Consider the following 24,559-nt stretch of genomic DNA (forward strand, 5'->3'; position numbering starts at 1 on the left):
AGTGGTTGGCTCAGATGGGGCTAGTTTAAAAAAAAAAAAAATTAACATCATTATTCTAAAAGGTTATATCGGCTAAAGACACAGCTCTGTTTAGATTGCTGGATCAAAAAGCAGTCATATTAAATTAATGTGGTATTCTGCTGGTGATGCGCACGCACACACACACACACACACACACACACTGGGCCGATAGCTTAGTTTGATATTGGCTCGTTATCAATATTGCATTTTAAGGTCAACAAAACTCAACATTGGCCGATACGGATATGATGAATCTTTTAACATAAAAGTCTAAGAGCATTTGTCTGTCTGTCTGTCTGTCTGTCTGTCTGTCTGTCTGTCTGTCTGTCTGTCTGTCTGTCTGTCTTCCCCCCGCCCCCCCTCTCAGCAGCGTTCTCCATCTCCAGTGAGAGCAGTCAGGTGGTCCTCATCGCCATGTCCTCCGCTGTGTCCATCGTTCTTCTGACCGTGCTGCTCTACGTCCTCATCGGCAGGTCTGTCCTCATGATCAATGACCAATTAATACACTGATCACATATAGGTCTGTCCTCATGATCAATGACCAATACACTGATCATATAGGTCTGTCCTCCTGATCAATGACCAATACACTGATCATATAGGTCTGTCCTCCTGATCAATAATAATCAACACACTTTATGCAGTGGTGGAAAGCTAAGTGCATGAAGTACTGTAAATATACTTTTACTGTAGTTTGTTTTAGTTTTTTCTCCCCAGTTTTCAGTATTAGGGCCACAGACGAACCCAACAGCCAGACAGAGATTCCGTGTTTTCATAGAAGGATTATGTACAGTATAGCCTCAGCTTTGTGTAACTTTAACTAAATTGAGTAAGACTATTATCAAACGAAGATACACTTCATGTAACCAACATGTTTTTTTTTTTGTTTAAAAAATAAATAAATCATGGTTTCAGGTTCTGTTGCCGCAGTAGATCCAAACATCCCGACGAGAAACGTCTGCACTTTGGCAACGGACACTGTGAGTATTACACTGTGTGTGTTGTCCTTCAAGTATAGAATTTCAAGGTGTGTGTGTGTGTGTGTGTGTGTGTGTGTGTGTGTGTGTGTGTGTGTGTGCGTGTGTGCGTGTGCGCACATGCACATGACATCAGCCTCTCTAAATCAGCTGTGTGCTGATGGGTGTTTGTGCATCTGGTGTTCCATTTTATGATTGGAGTTTATTTTATAGAGTAGGAACTGTTTGACTTGGTGCCGCGCCATATTAGTCCACTCAGCAACATGTGTAATCTGCTGTAGTTCCGGCACATGATTTATTTGCACACTCACCACCGTATGGATATTACAGCCTGCACACACATCCACAGTCGCGTTGCCAGACTCTGAGAGAGAAACAAGCAACCGGGTCTATGAAAACAAGCCTAAGAAGAAGTGACTATGGGCCACCTATATACCAACAGCTATTTGAAAATAGCCGAGCTGCAAGCTATTTTTTTTTTAAGTGACAAATTAGCATTCGTGGAAAGTAACTAATTACATTAACCTAAGTACTGTAGGCTACTTAAGTACAATTTGAGATATTTGTGCTTTCTTTAGTATTTCCAATTTCCAATACTTTTACTTTTACTCCACTACATCTCAGAGGCAAATTTGCCTACTTTTACCTGAGGGCTGGAGTGGTTAATGTATGTTTTGTAATAATAATCAAAATCTACAAAAGTAACTAGTAACTACATTTTCAAATAATACATTTCGGACATTTGAAAATAGCTGATACAAGCTCACAATTTGTCAGATTGTGACACAAATTTTACACATTGTGAGATTGTAGATCTGGACAAATCCTGCCATGAATAGTTTAAGAACAACTGGTTTAAACATTGGTAGATAAGCCCAAAATAAGCAACTACTCTTTAGACCCCAAAAAACACTGCAACCCGCAACTTCCAACATTTCGCTTATAGTCAGCAGACTTGGCAACACTGATCCACACACTGAGTGTGTGTGCCCAGTCGACATGGGACATTGAAATTTGACTAGAAAAAACAACAGAAAAAAGAGACTCCTCTAAGCTTTTAGCTTGTTGTGGGAATCTCAGGCCTCAGCTATAATTGGTTGTGTGTCGTGTCTCGCATTGTAAACTGCGGATCTATAGAGCATAGCCGTGGTAGCAGCCATTTTGTATTTCCACTGATAGAAAACCCATTCAGTTTGCCTCCCCCCTGGCCAGTGAGGGCACCTGATAGAGGGGAAAGGAACTGGTTGGAATAACGTGTTTCTTCCATGCGCTACGTCCTACTGGGGAAACTCCCCCCTGTTAGGTGAAAAGAAGAGGCTTGGACTCAGTCCTCATGCATAGAAGTAAGCATGAGGTCAGTCCGTTGCTCCCCCCAGGTTGGCAGGATTGCATTAGATAACTGACACTGGGTGAAAAAATGGGTTGCCAAATTGTGGGATAAAAATTAAAAAGGAAAAAAAAAGAAAACCCATTCAGCCCATAGAGATTCGCTGAAAATATTTATTGTATTAATTATTTTAAGGCTGGAACCGAATGCAATCCATGGCTCCTGATGAATCATGATCATAAAACATTTGATTCTGTGCCCCAAAATATCTAACTACCCTTATTTTAGGCGTTTTTCAAATATTCTTTGATACATAATCAAATGTTCTGCTATACTCTATGACAGGGTTCCCCAATTAATTTTCCTCGAGGGCCATATTTTGACTAGGGTACCAGGCTGGGGGCCGAGTCCGCACGCGTGAGGTCGAGGTCTTGCCTTGAAAATTCATTTTCAGGGCAGGACCCCATTTGAAAAGGATGCCCAGTTTGACATGCATAGGCTACTGACCCCCATTTAATGCCATTTATATCTGGGACCCCCCCCCCCCCCCAAAAAAAAAAAAAAAAAAAAGTTTTTTCTTTTTTTTTCTTTTTTATTCTTCCGCGGGCCGCCAGGGGGCGCTCCGCGGGCCGCAAATGGCCCGCGGGCCGCCTATTGGGGAACCCTGCTCTATGACCTCTATACTACTGTGTATCAATGGTTCCCAAATGTTTTAATGACTAATGAAAATAGCAGATCTACAAGCTCACAATGTGTTGTTTCGTGGCACATTGTAAGCTTGTAGATCTGCTATTTGCACTACTTCTTAAGCTTTTTAATTTCTAATTTATGGATTTTCTTAGATATTTCTTTGTGAAATTAAAAAAAAAAAAAAATTGAATTTTTGTTTTTAAATAATCAAATTGTTTGCTTTTGGGGATTTTGTTGTGTGCTCTGGATGAGCTCTGGATGAGCTCCTCCCTGATCTTTCTTTGGGAAGTCATGTTTCCTCTCATTTGTCGAGCCTGATTTTCCATTTTGCCCAGGTGTGAAATGACACCATTCCACACCTGAGCAAATGCCCCCTCTTTCCCAAGGCGTGGACTTCCTACTTTCCACTGAAGTCCCAATTAATGGTCAGATATGTCATCTGTAAGTGCATTTACAACAGATGAATAATGCGTTGTGAGGAAACATTAGACAGCCCCACGTTTTAGCCTGTGTTCCTGCATTATTACACATAACAGATCAACACAACGTGATTAGACACAGTTATAACAACAGACCAACATAATGTGATTACTCAAAGCACACACACACACACACACACACACACACACACACACACACACACACACACACACACACACACACACACGTCTTTATCGAGCATATTGTTAGTGTTAGTTTAATCAGATTGTGTTTTTTCCTAATGCTGTGTCGATTGGGCTCACAGAAGTAAAGCCAAAACAACTGTATGTTATCAAAAAGGGACTAATGCATATTAAAGTGGGGGTTCTTGTGAAAAGTTGTGAATCACTGATCTGAAACATTACAATGTACTATTTACAATATCGACATTTACCAGAGTGCACTAAATCTACAGTTGATTTGTTCGACTAACATGTGTTTTGGCGGGCGTTGATAATGTTGCATGCTGAAAATAGCCTACAAGAGTTTGTAGATCCGCCATTTTCAGAGCGCAACCAGTTCTACTGAATCTCGTCTCCACTAGTCCTTCCCTAACATTTTTGTCTAGTTTTTATTTGTTGACGAAATTATCAATATTATATATGGTATATTAGTTTTAGTCCTTTTAGCTTTGTTTGTATTTACTTTACTGGTGAAAAAAGGTAGTCGATGAACATTTTTCGACATCATTTTTAGTCACACTTAGTTCAACGTGTTTGTCAGTGTTTAATGCTGTTGTATGCTCTGCAGTGCGTCTGCCTGGTTGTTTGTCGGTGTCTAAAGCCCTAACCACACCAAAGGGTCACCACCTCCTTGGGTCCAAACGGGTTGCAAGGAGTTAACGCTAAAACCGTCTCGACCCTTTGGTGTTGTTTGGGCCATTGAATTCCATGATTCCATGAATCACTAGGGTCAATGTGGGTCAACGTGCAACAAGACATATCACACCGCAGGGACAACGCTAAAACAGTCTTGACCCTATGGTGTGGTTAGGGCTTAACGCTGTTGTGTGCTCTGCAGTGTGTCTGCGTGGGCGTCGGTGTCTAACGCTGTTGTGAGCTCTGCAGTACGTCTGCGTGTTCGTGCTCTGCAGTGCGTTTGCGTGGTTGTTTGTCTGTGTCTAACGCTGTTGTGTGCTCTGCAGTGCGTCTGCCTGGCGTCAAGACCTACGTGGACCCCCACACCTACGAGGACCCCAGCCAGGCCGTCCACGAATTTGCTCGAGAGCTGGACGCGTCCTGCATCGCCATAGACAAGGTGGTGGGAGCAGGTGAGATGAAAAAACGCACGCAAGCTTGCACACACGTGCACAAAAATTGCATTATTTGTGTTGAGAACTAGTGCCAGAAAGAAATAGCACTTGCCCTAGCCTCGGCGACCTTGTGGGCTTATGCAAAGTCATTATTGATCTGGCATTCTATACTGTTTATACAGTAGCTTCAATGTACGGGTAGCCTGTATGTACATGGACTGATGATAGGTTCATGGTTTACTGATTATGATCCTAGATGACCATTTATGCATGTGATGTGTTACCTTGTGTAGTCCTCGTTTACTGTAAATCGCTCTGGATTAAGAGCGTTTGCTAAATTGTAAAAGGGGATGGCAATGAAACAAATCAATAAAATATCAGCAAAGTTCCCCTTAAATAAAACAAATAAAATAATAAATAATATAAAAAAGAACTCAGGAACGCTCTAACAGTCAAAAGTTACGAGCACGGTCCGTCCGTCCAGTCCATTCACACACACATTACAGCACCCAAAGGGCCAAACGGAATGAGCACACTCATAACTTGTGATCTCCATTCCTCTGTGCAGCGCTCACGTCAGGTGTGTGGACTGTGGAGCGTATTCATCACAGATGTGCTGTAACACCCAGGTCCCTTCATAGATAGAGAGAGAGAGAGGTCCCTTCATAGATAGAGAGAGAGAGGTCCCTTCATAGCACCATGACACTGAGAGAGAGAGAGAGAGAGAGAGAGAGGTCCCTTCATAGCACCATGACACTGAGAGAGAGAGAGGTCCCTTCATAGCACCATGACACTGAGAGAGAGAGAGGTCCCTTCATAGCACCATGACACTGAGAGAGAGAGAGAGGTCCCTTCATAGATAGAGAGAGAGAGGTCCCTTCATAGCACCATGACACTGAGAGAGAGAGAGGTCCCTTCATAGCACCATGACACTGAGAGAGAGAGAGAGGTCCCTTCATAGCACCATGACACTGAGAGAGAGAGAGGTCCCTTCATAGCACCATGACACTGAGAGAGAGAGAGGTCCCTTCATAGCACCATGACACTGAGAGAGAGAGAGAGAGGTCCCTTCATAGCACCATGACACTGAGAGAGAGAGAGAGAGGTCCCTTCATAGCACCATGACACTGAGAGAGAGAGAGAGAGGTCCCTTCATAGCACCATGACACTGAGAGAGAGAGAGAGGTCCCTTCATAGATAGAGAGAGAGAGGTCCCTTCATAGCACCATGACACTGAGAGAGAGAGAGAGGTCCCTTCATAGATAAAGAGAGAGAGGTCCCTTCATAGCACCATGACACTGAGAGAGAGAGAGGTCCCTTCATAGATAGAGAGAGAGAGGTCCCTTCATAGCACCATGACACTGAGAGAGAGAGAGAGGTCCCTTCATAGATAGAGAGAGAGAGGTCCCTTCATAGCACCATGACACTGAGAGAGAGAGAGAGGTCCCTTCATAGATAGAGAGAGAGAGGTCCCTTCATAGCACCATGACACTGAGAGAGAGAGAGAGGTCCCTTCATAGCACCATGACACTGAGAGAGAGAGAGAGGTCCCTTCATAGCACCATGACACTGAGAGAGAGAGAGAGAGAGAGAGGTCCCTTCATAGATAGAGAGAGAGAGGTCCCTTCATAGCACCATGACACTGAGAGAGAGAGAGGTCCCTTCATAGCACCATGACACTGAGAGAGAGAGAGGTCCCTTCATAGATAGAGAGAGAGAGGTCCCTTCATAGCACCATGACACTGAGAGAGAGAGAGAGGTCCCTTCATAGCACCATGACACTGAGAGAGAGAGAGGTCCCTTCATAGCACCATGACACTGAGAGAGAGAGAGAGAGAGAGAGAGAGAGAGAGAGAGAGGTCCCTTCATAGCACCATGACACTGAGAGAGAGAGAGAGGTCCCTTCATAGCACCATGACACTGAGAGAGAGAGAGAGAGAGAGAGAGAGAGAGAGAGAGAGAGAGAGGTCCCTTCATAGCACCATGACACTGAGAGAGAGAGAGAGAGAGAGAGAGAGAGAGAGAGAGGTCCCTTCATAGCACCATGACACTGAGAGAGAGAGAGAGAGAGAGAGAGAGAGAGAGAGAGAGGTCCCTTCATAGCACCATGACACTGAGAGAGAGAGAGAGAGAGAGAGAGAGAGAGAGAGAGAGAGAGAGAGAGAGAGAGAGAGAGAGAGAGAGAGAGAGAGAGAGAGAGAGAGAGAGAGGTCCCTTCATAGCACCATGACACTGAGAGAGAGAGAGAGAGAGAGAGAGAGAGAGGTCCCTTCATAGCACCATGACACTGAGAGAGAGAGAGAGAGAGAGAGAGAGAGGTCCCTTCATAGCACCATGACACTGAGAGAGAGAGGGGGGGAGGGGGGGCTTTAATAGACAATTTACAATTTACAATTTAGGCATTTAGCAGACGCTCTTAATCCAGAGCGACTTACATTAAGCAAGAACAAAAAGCATGGGAATACATCACATATGTAAAATGCATTTATCGCGAAACATGCGTAAGCTAAGAACGTTTGATTGATTGATTGATTGAAGAATTTATTAACAGTTTGCAGAATTACAGTACATTTCAAGCACAAACTCAATACAAAGGCTGTTAACTGTGAGTGGACGACCCAATTAAGCATTACACTTGTTTCCAATAGGGTCCACCATGTTCAAATCATCAAAACATTTAGAGACGTACAAATAGACACTTCTATAGACAGAACAGGAATTCATCATAAAGGAGGTAAAAAGGGAAAAGAAACATATACAGTGAGGGGAAAAAAAGGGGTGGGCGGTGGGGGGGATTCACGTTCAGCTCCGTTAATTTGTTTGTTTTCCTTGGAGGAGCTGCGTTGGGTCCCCAAGTCGGCTCCGTGGCCGTACCTTGAGTTGGCTGTGTGGCCGTGACCGTCTCTTGTGTTGTCCTTGCGTTGGGTCCCCAAGTTGGCTCAGTGGCCATACCTTGAGTTGGCTGTGTGGCCGCGACCGTCTCTTGTGTTGTCCTTGTGTTCGTGTTTGAGGGATTCCGATTTTACAGGGGCCAGTTTCGAATTGCAGCCGTCCGTAGGTGCCCTTTGAGAGCGGTTTTGAAAGAGTCAAGGGATTCGCATGTCTTAATGACAGTTGGTAGGGCGTTCCACATTTTGGTGGCATAGGAGCGAAAATAATTTAGTCCCTTGTTTGTGCCGAATCTGGGTTGTACATGGTTCGTTGCACTCCCTCTGGTGTTGTGGGTGTGGACTTCGTTAACATTAAGGAAGTATCTAGACAGGTACATGGGTATCTTGGTGGTGTATCGAATCTTGTGGACCAGACCCATTGCAAGATGCTGTACTCTGTCGTCGACCCTAAGCCATTCCAGCCTGTCGAAGTGGGCAGGGGTGAGGTGGGTTCGGGGGGCTAGGTCAAGTAGGAGCCTGACCAGTTTGTTTTGGGAAGTCTGGAGCCTGGTTTTAAGGGCCTTTGAGGTGCTGTGGTACCAGGAGGTGCATGCATAGTCAAAGAAACCCTGTACAAGGGCTCCTGTTAAGGTCTTCAAGGTGTTTTTGTTGACCAGTGAGGAGATCCTGTAAAGGAATCTTGTTCTATGGTTGACCTTTTTGATTACGTTGGTGGCCATTTTATCACCGGAAAGATTAGCCTCCAGGATGGAACCTAGGTAGGTAATTTCATCTTTACGTGTGATAACATTGTCACCCACTCTAACCAAGAAGCCATTTGCCTTGCTAATGTGACTAGAACATATCTATATAATGACACTATACATATAAACTATAACTATAACTAGAACATATCTATATAATGACACTATACATATAAACTATACATATATGCTATACTATGCTGTACATATATACTATGAAGTGCTATGACTACATACAATGCACTTATTGTGCTGTCTACATGACATGCTATAAGTCTGTTTCAAATGCTATATAAGTCTAAGAAGTGCTGTTTAAGGGGGGTAGGGTAAGTGCTATGGGCCATGATGGAGTCTGAAAAGGTGGGTTTTCAGACTACGGCGGAAGATCGGGAGTGATGCTGCAGTTCTGATTGCAACGGGAAGTGCATTCCACAGTTTTGGGGCCAGAAGGGAGAAGAGTTTGGGACGTGTGGAGCGTTGTCCCGGTGTTTTTAGTGAGGGTACTTCCAGCTTCCCTGCCTGGTGATGCTTAGAATGAGGAATATTCAGAGATCCATCTGGAATAGTACCCCCCCCAAACACACACACACACAAACACACAAGCATGCATGAACACACGCACTTATTTATTTTGTATTGTACCATTACTGTTGCCTCTTCTCTTCTCTTCTCTTCTCTTCTCTTCTCTTCTCTTCTCTTCTCTTCTCTTCTCTTCTCTTCTCTTCTCTTCTCTTCTCTTCTCTTCTCTTCTCTTCTCTTCTCTTCTCTTCTCTCCTCTCCTCTCCTCTCCTCTCCTCTCCTCTCCTCTCCTCTCCTCTCCTCTCCTCTCCCCTCCTCCCCTCCCCTCTCCTCTCCTCTCCTCTCCTCTCCTCTCCTCCCGTACTCCCTAGCTGATGTGTAACGCTGGGCGCAGACAAGACAGAGTAATGCGCAGCGATTTATGACCAGTGCAGAGATCCTGGGGTCTTAGTTTTAGAATGTACGGTGCAGGGCGGCGAACCGGGCCTGTCTCTCTGGACCCAGCAACCCGCTGTAAAGCTGTCATAACGGCCTGACGCCCTTAATACACTCATATATACACTACAGTACACACCATGGAATGCATACAGTAATTCATATTTCATATATTCACTACAGAATACATACCTGTACAGTAATTCATAGGGCAAAGCACAGATCAAATATATCATCACTGTCTGGTGGGAAACCTCACATATGCATTTGTCAACCTTTATTGTTTTATTTTTTGGTCTGGAAATGAAAGCCCTGGCCTACTTCATCGATCTACAGCTTTACTTATACAGTAAATTGGCTATTTTCTGTATTTTAAGATGTTTTAAAACAATAAAAAATGGAACGGTTTTGGACATACTAGGTTTCCGCCTGACAGTGAAAAAAGAACACATTTCTCTTAAAACATTTTCTCAAATATCTTTCGATGTGGAGTCAAATGCATATTTGGAGGTTCCTTGACCTGAAAATATTTGAGAACCACTGATATTGAAGGAGAATTCCGGACTAGGCGTTTTCTTATGTTAATCGCTTGTTCTTTATCGCTAATGAAAAATCCTCTCCACTGCGTTTGTACTCACTACTCACCCATGATTTCATCCAAATCCCGTTTTTGGACAAAACACTGTGGAAATGACCGACAGATATCTAAAATAAAGAGCGTTAAAAATAAGGATTTTACCACAAAACACTGGATGGAGTTAAAATGTCACCTGTAACACTCGTTCTGGGATCATAGAAAGCCTATAGTCTGGAATTCTCCTGTAAGGAATAAAGGCACAAAAATCAATTCAAGTAACATACTGTACAGGCGAAGTGACTGCATGGCAGCCTGGCTTTCACCTCATGTCCAAAGTGCACAATACATGCATGGTTTCAATCCATTTCAACGTCACCCGTCTCGGCGTCCTGGAGTTGCACTAATAATACCCGCCGAGTTTAGGGCAAAAAGAAAGTCAAGATAGGAATGATTTCATTGTTATTACATTATTTCCCAGACTGGTTTTTAGGAGCAGACGATGGTCAGACGACACCAACCAGCAGCCCCTGTGATGTGATGCATGGTGGTTTATGGTTTTGATGTGTTCGCTCTGTTGGGTTGTACGGTTTAGCACCCATCTGAGCTATTGTTATAGTGCAGCTACGGCCGCCCGGGGACAATAGACAATAATGCAGCGTGCCTGCTGTGCTGTGCTGTGTTGTACTGTGAGCTCTCATCCCTATCTGAAGCCATCTGTGTGTCGACTGCATATGTTCTACAAGGCTTTGAACCTGCTGCCAACATGTGATTTGGTGTTACCAGACAAAAGCCATGCCTCTCTCTCTCTGTCTCCCTCCCTCTCTCCCTTCACCTCTCCTCTCTTTCTTTCTTTCTTTCTTTCTTTCTTTCTTTCCTTTTTTCTTTATTCTATTATGCTTTATTCTAATATGCTTTATTGGCATGGAAAGCATATTTTATATTGCCAAAGCATTACATTATTGTATGATACAATGATTCGTATTCAGTATCAGAAAAAAGACAGAACAGAAAAGCATGAGCATTAGTCTATATATTAACACCCCCAGCGTCCAGGACGAAGTTCTTTGTCCTTTCTATTAGTAGCGCCCAACGCCCAAGACGAAGTATTGTCCAAAAGACAAAGTTTATTGATATGAAAACGGATCGCATCGCTCCACAGCCTAGGTGCGCCTGTTGTGCAATCCTCGATGTTGCGCAAGAGTGAGACGTCATCGAAAATCTCCCTCCCCTGTTTAGCCGACGACAACGAAAATCTTAAAACATTAATAACTCGCGATCTAAATCATCTCGTCTAATTATGAAAAAATATCCTGTGTTAGACGGCCCTCCGTTGTCCAGTCGCTAGTCGCGATAGATTTATTCTCCCGTTGTTGTCGATCGCCTTTAGAGTGGAGAGGCTATTGTTAGCTGCTACACACACATTCACAACAACATCCGGTCCGTTTGTAAAAGTGGTCCGTGTTTATAAATCAACTGGGCACTATAATGCAATGGATTAAATAACCCCGGGCAATTAAGGTGTTAACTGTAGTAGCTCTGTCTCCACCACTCCTTGACCACAATGAGAGCATAGCCCATCTCTCTCTCTCTCTCTCTCTCTCTCTCTCTATGTACAGTATTCACGGCCGGGTTAGCATGGCTAATCAAGCGGTCATTCCGCACAGTCCTCTCCTGTGTGAGTGACCACACAAAGAGTAATGGTGACCTTCAGTGTAATTGGCCGTCCCTGGGTCTGGTCTGTCCAAGGGGCCGAGGCCATCGGAACGGATCCGGCCGGGCCGGGCCGGGAGGAGCCTGGACAGATCTGAATGCTTTTTAGACAGGTTGTAATTATTCCTCCTATAAGTTCTGCCAGACCCCGCAGGCTCCGGTCCACAGTTTGACCCAGACTCTGTGATCCTGGAGCTGCCACGGGAAATGGGGGGGGGGGAGCGGGGGTGAGGGCGGGAGAGAGAAAGAAAGAGAGAGAGAGAGAGTCTTTTCTCAGCAGTGACATCAGCTTGCCTTGAACACACACTCATATGCATACAGGTATTATCGAATAAGACATGCATGCACACACACGCACACACAAACACACACACACACGCACACACACACACACACACACACAAACATGCGCGCGCGTGCGCACACAGATCAGTGTGTCAATTGGGCCAGAAACCTGCCACCAGCTGTCATGGACAGAGGAAGGTGTCTTTTGAAGTGACCCGTCTGCACGCACGCACGCACGCACGCACGCACACACACACACACGCACGCACGCACGCACGCACGCACGCACGCACGCACGCACACACACTACTTTACAAAACACTTTTGGACAGTAATTTTCTGCATTCCACTGTTCCACAGTTTATACTTAGCTGCGTGCTGGTGTTGCACACTTAAAATAGTCGATCTACAAGCTCACAATGAGCCACCGCTGCCACCATGTGGTCGCGTTGTGAGCTTGTAGATCTGCTATGTCTGATGCACAAAGTATTTATCAGGCATAACTCTAACCCTATCTAAATACCTGTTCCTGAACCTTAACCACAATCTCAATCTTTTAATTGTAAAACTGCGTTTGAGAATGATTTAGTAATCATTCTTAACCCTATTCTTCTTTTTCGCTATTTTGTGGATGAAAAAGTAGAAAATGGTTTTAAACATTTAAAATGTTCGCCCATAATGGCATGCCCAAAAATAGAGATACCAGGTAGAAAGTGGTAAATAAATGTATGGTAAGGAAAATATATCTGTCAAATTACATGTAGATATGTTGCATGTTTTCAGAAGATGCAATCATGTTTTTTAATCTCATTAATCTGCAATAAACATTCAGAGATTCACACACACTGACACACACACACACACACACACACACACACACACACACACACACACACACACACACACACACACACACACACACGTGTACAGTAAACCATCACCGGCCTGGAATGTTAATTGGTCCCCTCCCAGGGTCTCCGTAGCGCTGAGTCACCCGTTCGGACTGTAAAATGGGGACATGGAAAGTTGAAAGGCCAGACGTCTGCGCGGCTCTGCGCGGTGCTGCGGTCAGCCCTGGGATGACTAATTGTTATCAGGACCGTGGGCGGATGGATTTCAAAGGCCCCCCGGCCGCCGTGCGTGCTTTGGTTGGCGCGCACCGTGACCGCGGAGAATTAGGGGAAACGCCGCTGCAGTGCGGAGAGACCCTTCCTTTTTCCCTCCAATAGCAATAAACATGTCTGCCTGATGGATGAGTGCCTATTGACGCTCACGAGGGCCAAGCCATGAATATTAGAGCAGATACATAGCTGTCCCGCTGTGGCGTTAATCCCCGTGTACTGTATATGGAAATTATTAATCCCTGCATATGGTAATGGTATATATCAGGGCTTTTCATTTCAAGGGCCATTATTTATTCGCCGTTTGAGCCATGGACCACCATTTGATGAGTTGTACTGTAGCCTCGCAGACCCAAAACGTAATTTGTTATCATTGGATAAGATTTTGCCCACAATACCATGCTGTATTTATGTGGTACCATTTAGGAGAGATAACAGGCAATTGTCGACCAACATAACGAGTATTCTACATTCTCTAATTGTGTAGACTTCCTGTAAATTGTAGATGTTTATGTCATTTAGCTGGGGACCACCTAGCCCCCTCAATAACCACTAGTGGTCCCCGGACCACTGGTTGAGAACCACTGCTAAATATGCATTACTGCATATGGAATATGGAAAATAATAATCCCTTGATTGTGTACGGTATATAAACTCTGTGAATATGGAAATTAAGTCACGCTGATGGAATATTCTTTTTGTGATAATTGTGAAATTGGTTCGCTGAAGCAGTTGTGACAGAAGTAGGCTAAAATAAAAGTAGTAATACTGTACAGTATGTGAAAACTTATGAAACGGAACATTCTGCATATAATGATTATTTCTACTTTAGGTACATTTTGACACCAATACGTTTGTACTTTTAATCAAGTACATTTTAATTCCAGACATTTACTTAGAACTGAGTATTTCTACATTGCAGTATGGATATATTGTACTAGGTAATAGTAAAACATGTGAGTGCTTTTTCCACCACTGAATCTGGCCTTAATCCATCCAGCAAAAAAATATAGATGCTGGGGTTCAAGTTTAATGGATCACAGAGGACGTTGCTGTGTGCTTTTAAGCACACGTAGTGTATGTTCTGCCTGCTTCATGTGGGCCATAAATGGAGCATCACGTTAGTTCAGTGCAGGCATGCCGAGTGGAGCCGGTCCCACGCTCTCCACACATGGCCGTGGTCCTAATGGTCAGTAGAAATTGGTTCAGCTACACGCTCTATTTAAGTCAGGCCGCACGCGTCATTCACTCTTTTCTTTGCTCAGCCTCTCTCTCTGCTACCACTAATGACACCTCATCAGCATTATTGGGGAGGAGTAACTAAGTACCTTTATTCAAGTATTGAGTACTTAAAGTGGCACAATGTCACCTTTTGCCAGCTGCTTGAAAAGCAACTTTGCATGTTGCTTTGCCACTCGATGTGCCATTCACTTTCAGCATGCGCATTAGCCTGGCTAATAAGCCAGACCGAATCAGCCGTTGGCAAAAAGAAATTGCCTGACGGCGGATTACGGTCTGGAGAGGCTCAATTGTACGCCCATTTCCTACACCAGAGAACTGGTGTGGCCAATCGGGACACGGTATGCAATATGGGCGGGCTTTGGTACAGTGACGTTCAATGCTTGAGACCTTTGACTGACAGTAGCTCTAACCAATTGCGTCAAAGAGAAAATGTTTGAACCCGCCCCCCGGGAAACAAGATCCAAACACAGCATCTCCAGACTCAAATACCACACGACAGTGTGATTTGAGTCTGGCTTATTAGCCAGGCTACATGCGCATACCCTTGATTGATGACCCCTGATCCTGACTGACCGCCCCTTGCTCTGTGTGTGTGCCTGTGTGCGTAGGAGAGTTCGGCGAGGTGTGCAGCGGTCGTCTCAAGTTGCCCAGTAAGAAGGAGATCTGCGTGGCCATCAAGACGCTGAAGGCGGGATACACGGACAAGCAGAGGCGGGACTTCCTGGCCGAGGCGTCAATCATGGGCCAGTTTGACCACCCCAACATCATCCGACTGGAGGGAGTGGTCACACGCAGTAAGTACAACACACGATAGTTATGGAACTATTCAGCTAACTAATAGTTTTAGCAATCGTGTCCTAAAAATGTGAGGATGGAATCATCCGTACGTATTGCGTGTTGTGTTTGACTGGAAGTTGTGCCATTCTGCCCTGCGATTGGCTGAGCATCGCATAACCCTACGTTTTAACAGCGGGCGAACACCGGCGACTCAGTGGGCGAGTGGGCGTTCCTGCTGTCATTACCATATGTAACATTAACGTATCACCCACTGTTATGCGTGGAGGGTAAACAAAGCAACACATGAATTTGATTGGCTATCGCCGGACGATGTCGTACAAAAGATACAATATGTTCATGTTTTTGAACGACGTTCCTCCGCCCACTTTTCGACTATCGCCTCTTCGCCTGCTATTACCAGTTGTTGCTGGGTCCCATTGTCATTGTCAATGGCGTTTTTAAAGCAAACATTGAACTAAAAACAAATATTAACCCTAGGAAGGGCTAGCGCTAATAGATTATTCTTTACGGTGTCTGAAATGGATCATCAACCCCATCAACAGCAGCAGCCTGTGTGTGTTGCAGCAGGGCTAGTGTTCTCTAACAGACCATTTTAGATGGAGTGCCTTGATCTTTCGCCCCTAAAACATGTACATCAGGCACCAGGCTCTGGACAGGGCCCAAATTATCCAATTGATCACACCTGATCACCCCTATAGATCTCCATATATGGAGCTGGCCTGTTCTGACATCACAATGATGTTCTGACATCTGCATAGACTCCATATTTGGGCATGCCTGACAAATAACTCCATAAGGGCATAAAAGGGACAAAGACATAATAACTGGGTGGGGCATGCATTTCCATTTGTTTGCCTGGTGGGTGCTGATGGGTGGTGGTGCACCTGAACCGAAGCCGCACCAACAGCTGTTGTTGTATGATAAAGGGGGCGGGGATGATATTGTGATTGTCATTTCGATCGGGCCTTTTGACCAGGGCCTCAATTGGGCCTTTTGAGAAACCAGAAATACACAGGGAAGACACCTGGGGGTCTATTATTATTAGAGTAATGCTAAACAGAAACAGTACCAAAATCACGGCACTCCATCTGTAACAGTAGCAGCCTGCGCCGTATTGCACTAGGCCTGTTCTCCCACAGATCTGGGGTCCCAGGAGAGTGTTTTACACATCAGATGGTTGACTAATGGCCCCCTGTGCAGCGAGGGTCCGACGCCCATGTTACAGACCCTCGGAGACCGTCTGTCTGCAGGCCGGGGTGTAAATCTCTGCAGATCAATGGAGACTGATCAAAGCCTGTGTCCAACACAGACACACGCGTGTGCGCATACGTGCACACGCACAACTGCACGCACGCACAACTGCACGCACGCACACACACACACACACACACACACACACACACACACACACACACACACACACACACACACACACACACACACACACACACACACACCACCCTATAAATCCATATCGTTGCTTTCAGATGGGAAACCTTGTATATAAAAATTTTTTTATTTTTTACACGCATTTTAAAACGTTGAAAATAGCTACAAGCTCACAACACGTTGCCTCGCAGCTCGTTGTGATCTTGTTGTAGATCGTTTTTTTTTTATACTTTTGTGCGACATCTTGTATGATGTAGTTTACAAAAAAAAGGAGATGCAAGGTTTCTGCCCGACAGCTGACTGCCTACTGGGCCTCTCTTTTATAATGCCACTATTAACACACACGCGTGCGCGCGCACACACACACACACACACACACACACACACACACACACACACACACACACACACACACACACACACCACACGCCCACTTTAATGGGAAAAGCGCAGCAGAAACAGTCTAATAAGGACTGTGAACTTTGTCGCCATATAAGCAGCGTGGCGTGGCACAGGCTCTCTGTAGCACAAAGCTTTATGAAGTATCACACTCTGTCTGTCTCCTACTCTCACATCATTTCAATAATGGCTCTCTCTCTCTTCTCGCTTTCTCTCGTTCATCTGTGTCGGCCCGTGCCTGCAAGGGTTTGTCTATAAGAGCCTACAGGGTTGTCTTTTCATGTCCTGATGTCTCTGTCTCTCTGTTTCATCATCACATACATACAGAATCACAACACTGTCTGGTACGTACTGTACTGCACTGGTTCTCAACCTGTGGGTCGGGACCTCTGTGTGGTAGTGGGCAGGCACTTTACAACTGCGCCACCGGAGCGCGCGCGCTCTCTCTCGCCGGCGACTGTGGCTCAAGAGGTAGAGCAGGTCGTCCAATGATCCATGGGCCTGAGGTTCGAATCCCGGCTCCTCCTGTCTATATTTCGAAGTGTCCTTGAGCAAGACACTGAACCCCAAATTGCTCCCGATGTGCTGGTTGGTACCTTGCAAGGCTTCCGCCGCAATCGGTGTATGAATGTGTGTGTGAATGGGTGAATGTAATGCACAATCTATGTAAAGCGCCATGGATAAAGGCGCTATATAAATGCACCATTTACCATTTACCATGTCTCTCTCTCTCTCTCTCTCGCTCTCTTTCATCAGCCTCTTAAGATACAGTCTCAGAAAGCTTGCACTATAACCACCATGACGCTGCACACGTTGTCTTTGCCAGGTTTGATCCCTTTCACTCTTTCGGATGCCATGGCTAAAGATCTGTCCCTTCCCTAATTATTTCTAAAGATCTGTCGTCATCATCAGCCCCTTCCCTAATTATTTCCACTGAAATTCCATAGGCCTACGAAAAAACAATGGTTCCTTTATTATTAGGAAACTCTCCCTAATCGGGTCATTTGTCTTTCCTCGCCGAGTTTTCTAAATTGGTTCCTAACTTCCTATACATTTTAGTTCCCATATTCCCAACCAAAATAAAAAATAGACAGCGATGATTTCTCCTTAGAGAGGACAAAGAAAGAAAGAAAGAAAGAAAGAAAGAAAGAAAGAAAGAAAGAAAGACAGAAAGAAAGAAAGAAAGAAAGAAAGAAAGAAAGAGAAGCCCTTACACCTTTGTTCCAAATGCGTTGTGTTTCATCATGGGGCCTTGAACCTGCTCCAAGCAGCAGAGATGATGTGGAAAAGAGGCTCTTTCTATTTGCCTAATCCTTTCATCAAATGGGGATTGTATTTGTCTAATAAATCTTACAGCGCTCTTCCTATTAATGTCCGTAGACTGAGGAATGCTATCTGTAATTGCGGATGACTGCGGTCGGGACGGGGTTTCTGTTTTTAGACTGAAATGCGTGTGTGTGTGTGTGTGTGTGTGTGTGTGTGTGTGTGTGTGTGTGTGTGTGTGTGTGTGTGTGTGTGTGTGTGTGTGTGTGTGTGTGTGTGTGTGTGTGTGTGTGTGTGTGTGTGTGTGTGTGTGTGTGTGTGTGTGTGTGTTGAGAGACCCTGAACACATGTGCATGATTGGAACAGCATGCGGGACCAGGGTCCATTCCCCCTGTGCGCGCTCTCTCTCTCTCTCTCTCTGTCTCTCTCTCTCTCTCTCTCTCTCTCTCTCTCTCTCTCTCTCTCTCTCTCTCTCTCTCTCTCTCGTCTCTGTCTTCCTGACTCAGGCTCTCTTTCCTTCTGTCTTTCTTCTCCCTCCGTATGTACAGTATGTCTGTTTGTCTCTCTCTCTCTCTCTCTCTCTCTCTCTCTCTCTCTCTCTCTCTCTCTCTCTCTCTCTCTCTCTCTCTCTCTCTCTCTCTCTCTCTCTCTCTCTCTCTGTGACACCACTCGTTGCTAGAGGGTGATTTATTAAAGCTAGTTCTGTTAAGTCTTAATAATCCAGAAGAGACTTTCACACCTCATTTACCTCGCCGCTACTTTTGGCTGAAACACACACACACACACACACACACACACACACACACACACACACACACACACACACACACACACACACACACACACACACACACACACACACACACACACACACGCATGCACACATGCAGAACAAAGGAAATGTGTCCAGGGGCTTTATCTGTCCTGCCAAGTGTGAACCTTGTGTCGCCACGTGCGTGCGAGCGTGCGTGTGTGTGTGGGGTGTCCCTGTCTGGGACGATAAAAGCCATCGGCTAGCCTGTGGTAAATGGAACTGTCCATCAAGGCTTGTGCGTGTGTGTGGGAGTTGTTAACAATATCTATCTCTGTGTTTAGATCCCAGCCTTTTTATCCTCTGAGCTCTCTAACCCTGCCCCCCCCCGCCCACACACACACACACACACACACACACACACACACACACACACACACACACACACACACACACACACACACACACACAGGATGAGACCCCCCCATCGTCCATGCTGGGAGTCAGTGGTTATAAAAGTGGAGACCGTTCAAAATCAGCAGATATCTACACTGCCCTACATGTACAGCCAAAGTGCAGTAGCGGTTTTTGGACACACCGACTCATTAGTGTATCCCAAAGGTCAAATTAACCTTGATGACAATTACCTCAAGAACAGCTTCAGAATTTGTGTAATATCACTATCACGTATTTGCCGATATCTCCTTTGGCTGACCAGTTGAAACACTTTTAAACCCGTTTATGCAGTGATGTATTTCTTCATATAGTTAGTGAACTTCCAGTTTCTAGGGCAGTACAAGTACAAGACTTCAGACTAAACATATTAGGCCTACCTGTGTTTGGCACTACCGTCTGTGTTTTTGTATATACATTATTCTAGCAATATATTGGAGTATGTTGAGGTATTTGACCACATAAACCGTCTACACTACATTGTGGGTCTGTACTTGGCCTAATTTCTTCACCAAATCGGTTTGCCAGAAATATCTGAAATAGCAGAGATTGTAGATTGGCCATTTTCTGTGCATGTTCACACATGTTTTAACGGAGACAAGTGGACCCAAACCATGCCATGACAATACCCCCCCCCCCCCCCCCCCCCCCCCCCCCCCAGCATAAGAGAGCCCCCAGACCCCGTCGCTGAACGGGCTGAAGCATTGCCCAGCCCTGTGCTTGTTCTCTTGGTGTTTTCTACGTGTGCAGTCACTCACCCCCTCATTGTCTTGGTGTTTTCTACGTGTGCAGTCACTCACCCCCTCATTGTCTTGGTGTTTTCCACGTGTGCAGTCACTCACCCCCTCATTGTCTTGGTGTTTTCTACGTGTGCAGTCACTCACCCCCTCATTGTCTTGGTGTTTTCTACGTGTGCAGTCACTCACCCCCTCATTGTCTTGGTGTTTTCTACGTGTGCAGTCACTCACCCCCTCATTGTCTTGGTGTTTTCTACGTGTGCAGTCACTCACCCCCTCATTGTCTTGGTGTTTTCTACGTGTGCAGTCACTCACCCCCTCATTGTCTTGGTGTTTTCTACGTGTGCAGTCACTCACCCCCTCATTGTCTTGGTGTTTTCTACGTGTGCAGTCACTCACCCCCTCATTCTCTTGGTGTTTTCTACGTGTGCAGTCACTCACCCCCTCATTCTCTTGGTGTTTTCTACGTGTGCAGTCACTCACCCCCTCATTCTCTTGGTGTTTTCTACGTGTGCAGTCACTCACCCCCTCATTCTCTTGGTGTTTTCTACGTGTGCAGTCACTCACCCCCTCATTGTCTTGGTGTTTTCTACGTGTGCAGTCACTCACCCCCTCATTGTCTGGTGGAGAATGTGGCCAAGGTTGACTCATCCCATCATGTTCACTGTTTCCCACATCTCTGTATCTATTATGTTTCCACACCAGTGACCTCTCCAATGGTCATCGGTCTTTGTAATGAGGGCCGGGGTTAAGTCTGTCGGCTCCGGCAGACCCCTCAGACCCCCCTCTTGTGAAAACAAAGGTCAGTGAGTTGATGAAAACAAAAACGAACAAACACGTCGCCTGTGTGTGTGTGTGTGTGTGTGTGTGTGTGTGTGTGTGTGTGTGTGTGTGTGTGTGTGTGTGTGTGTGTGTGTGTGTGTGTGTGTGTGTGTGTGTGTGTGTGTGTGTGTGTGTGTGTGTGCAGCGGTGCAATTTTGAGGTAACTGTACTTTACTTGAGTATTTTCAATTTCCCATACTTTTACTTCTACCCCACTATGTACATCTCAGATCCAAAGATTGTACTTTTACTCCACTACATTTATTTGGCAGCTTGCGTTACTAGTTACTTTGTGGAGTATTATTATTATTATTATTATTATTACTAACAAACATGCATTACCCACCTCAGCCCTGTATACATTATGGCCTTTTGAAAATGGCAGATCTACAAGATCACAATGTGTCGCTAAGCAACGCATTTTGAGCTAGATCTGGTATTTTCAAGAGATATTTATACATTTGAAAACTTGAAATTAGACATTGTGCATAATGAGTACTTTATACTTGTGGTACTATTAAGTGCATTTTGATACCAATACGTTTGTACTTTTAACTTGAGTAAATTTTGAATCCTGGACTTTTACTTAACAGAGTATTTCTATATTGCAGTATTGATAGGCTACTCTAACTCAAGTACAAAATGTAGGTACTTTTTTTTCCACCTCTGAAGATATGCATCATTTATCATTTTGAAGCATGTTGCCAGCTCTGCTGTTAATACCAGATAAGATCAATCGATCCCGATATGAAGGCCATTGAAGCCTCCTCCCAAACTACCATTCGTCCTGGATGTGGTCGGAGGTTCCTTAATGAGTGTGCAGCAGGGCAGTCAGGGTGGTTGGGATTAATCACTTGGTCGTGTGGTGTTCTTCAAGAACACATCTCCCTCTCTGTCCACGTTGACATGTCGAAGCAATAACCGAGGAGATGAGAGGGGGAAGAGAGAGAGAGAGAGAGAGAGAGAGAGAGAGAGGAAAGAATGGAGTAGACCAAGGAAATGAGGAACAGCATGAGACGATGAGGAAAACTAGTGAGATGGAGGGAAAGAAAGAAAAAAAAGTATGATGGTCGGAAGAAAAGAGTGCACACAGCCACGGAGGGTGGAAAAAAAATATATAGAGCGAGATAGAGAGAGAGAGAGAGAGATTTTAACAAATGTCTAGTTATACCATTTCCACTGAGAAAATAAGTTGATCATCAATTTCAGAACACAACACATCACCATACGTCCGAATCATACTTTCACCATCCTATGGACAGAGAGAGAGAGAGAGAGAGAGAGAGAGAGAGAGAGAGAGAGAGAGAGAGAGAGAGAGAGAGAGAGAGCGCCTTGTTAAATGTCTATCTGTCCAGGTGCGTCCAGGTTACCGTACATTGCAACATAAAGAAAACTATCTTACAAAACATAAACTATTCGTACAAAACCTTTCACACCAATTTTTCGAATGTATTTAAAGTTAGTCTGTAACATTCTATAATATATAGGAATATACTCTCTCTCTCTCTTTCTCTCTCTCTCTCTCTGGTAGTAAAGGTCTCTCTCTCTGGTAGTAAAGGTCTCTCTCTCTCTGGTAGTAAAGGTTATATAGCAGTGTGATCAGGTACAGATGAGAGAGCAGATTTACTGCTCCTGGAATAAAGATGTCACTCTCTGACAGCTGACCTGCTGGGACCCTAAAACACTGCTCTCTCTCTCTCTGTGTGTGTGTGTGTGTGTGTGTGTGTGTGTGCGCGTGTGTGCGTGTGTGCGTGCGTGCGTGCGTGCATGTGAGAGAGAGACAAAAGGTTGAAACTCTTGACTTGGATCTTTCACCTCCAAGTCACGTCTGATCGCTTCCCACCAGGTTTCACGACAATATGCACATCCGTTCCCACACACACACGCGCGCACGCACGTGCGTACATTACTTTTGTTACTGGGAAAATAGAAAAATACGCCCGCACACTGTTGATCTGCTCGGTACAACAGGATAATTTATGCGTAGGCTGCACAATATAGCGTTATCGTATCGTCATCGAGGTATGAACATAATCAGTATCACAAAAATGCAACGGTGTATATTGTTGATATATCGTGAGTGATGTTGACCTTATTGTTATCATGCAGTCTTCTGAATAATGTTTAATGTTGCAAATATAAAATATGACATTTGAACGGTAATATTGTATATCATATCGATATACTATACAATAATTGGCATAAATACTGAGATATAAAATTGTGCCCATATCGTACAAGCGTAGGCAAACAAGGTGTAAGAAAGTCTTTCTCTAATTTTGGTACTCTTAACACATTGATTGCCAGGTATTAATTAATTATTCCGGTAATTCCGCCAGTGTTTTTCAGTGTTTTTGTTACCATGTTTTTTTCGACGAGACCCAAGATGTGTCCAGGATGTTAACAATGGCTCTCCGGCAGGGCCGACGATCGTATTTTCTTTCATTTTGTTAACGTGATCATCAGTTCTCAAGATGGCCACCATATTGGCTTCTGCGCAAATGGAATCCTGCATTTTCTGATTTGTCATACTCAAAAAGTCCCCTGAAAAATTTAACGAACCTTCATTTTTGGACACATTAAACTGCACTATATGGTATAGCGGCCTAACAAAATAGCCAATTACAATACTGATTCAAGCCGATGGTAGATTGTCGTATAACCTAATTCAGGCTTTGTCCCATTTTCACAAAGTTTAGAATGCAGACAATTGATACAGCAGAGAGAGAGAGAGAGAGGGGGGGGGGGGGATGGTGGTCATATAGCCAGCTATGAGGTCACTGAGGTCCAGACCTGTGTAATTATTTTATATACATGAAAATAAAATGGGAGCCATGTAACTGTACAAATAATCAGAGGTGGAAGACATCTCCTTTCAGTGTCTGCCTGTGTGTGTGTGTGTGTGTGTGTGTGTGTGTGTGTGTGTGTGTGTGTGTGCGTGGGCGTGGGCGTGCATGCGTGCGTGTCAGTGGTGGATAAAGTACTCGCATATTTTACTTAATAAAGTATCAATAGGCTACTGCAGTAGCTTATAGAAATACTCTGTTACAAGCAAAAGTCTGAAATTCAAAATGTACTTAAAACTCGGTATGAAAATGTAAAAATGTAATGTTTGAAAATAGCAAATCTACTTATTATTACAACTACTGTTGTAATAATAATCTAAATCCACAAAGTAACTAAGTTACTGGAGTAAAAGTACTGTGGAGTATTGTGGAGTAGAAGGAAGATTATTGGAAATACTCAAGTAAAGTACAAATACCTCAAAATTGTACTTAAGTGCAGTACTTAATGAATATACTTAGTTACTTTCCCCCACTGGTGTGTGTGTGTGTGTGTGTGTGTGTGTGTGTGTGTGTGTGTGTGTGTGTGTGTGTGTGTGTGTGTGTGTGTGTGTGTGTGTGTGTGTGTGTGTGTGTGTGTGTGTGTGTGTGTGTGTGTGTGTGTGTGTGTGCGCGCGCGCGCTCTCGCGCAAGTGTATATGTGTGGCAACTGACATGAGAGTGACAGCTATCAAGCTGAAGCTACAGTTTAATCTGTCATCGCTCACCACATGGTTTAAATAATCCACTGGAACCTCACGTCATGTCAAACCACCATCAGCATTTCACTTCCACTCTGCCCGTTTCTTTTAAATGAAGACGAATAAGATCTTGCACTTTGGTTTGAAGTGTTCT

General features: G+C 44.6%; 1 protein-coding gene across 1 annotated transcript in view; it reads left to right on the plus strand.

The window, feature by feature from the left end:
- The window catches only part of epha3 (eph receptor A3), a 165,974-nt gene that overhangs the window by 110,287 nt on the left and 31,128 nt on the right, over window positions 1–24,559 (plus strand). The window contains exons 10-13 of the mRNA XM_079517759.1: window positions 392–494; window positions 937–1,001; window positions 4,640–4,765; window positions 14,879–15,064. Coding sequence (XP_079373885.1) covers window positions 392–494; window positions 937–1,001; window positions 4,640–4,765; window positions 14,879–15,064 — 480 coding nt within the window. The remainder of the gene's footprint in view (window positions 1–391; window positions 495–936; window positions 1,002–4,639; window positions 4,766–14,878; window positions 15,065–24,559) is intronic.

This window comes from Electrona antarctica, assembly GCF_951216825.1.
Source record: "Electrona antarctica genome assembly, chromosome: 13".
Classification (NCBI taxonomy): domain Eukaryota; kingdom Metazoa; phylum Chordata; class Actinopteri; order Myctophiformes; family Myctophidae; genus Electrona; species Electrona antarctica.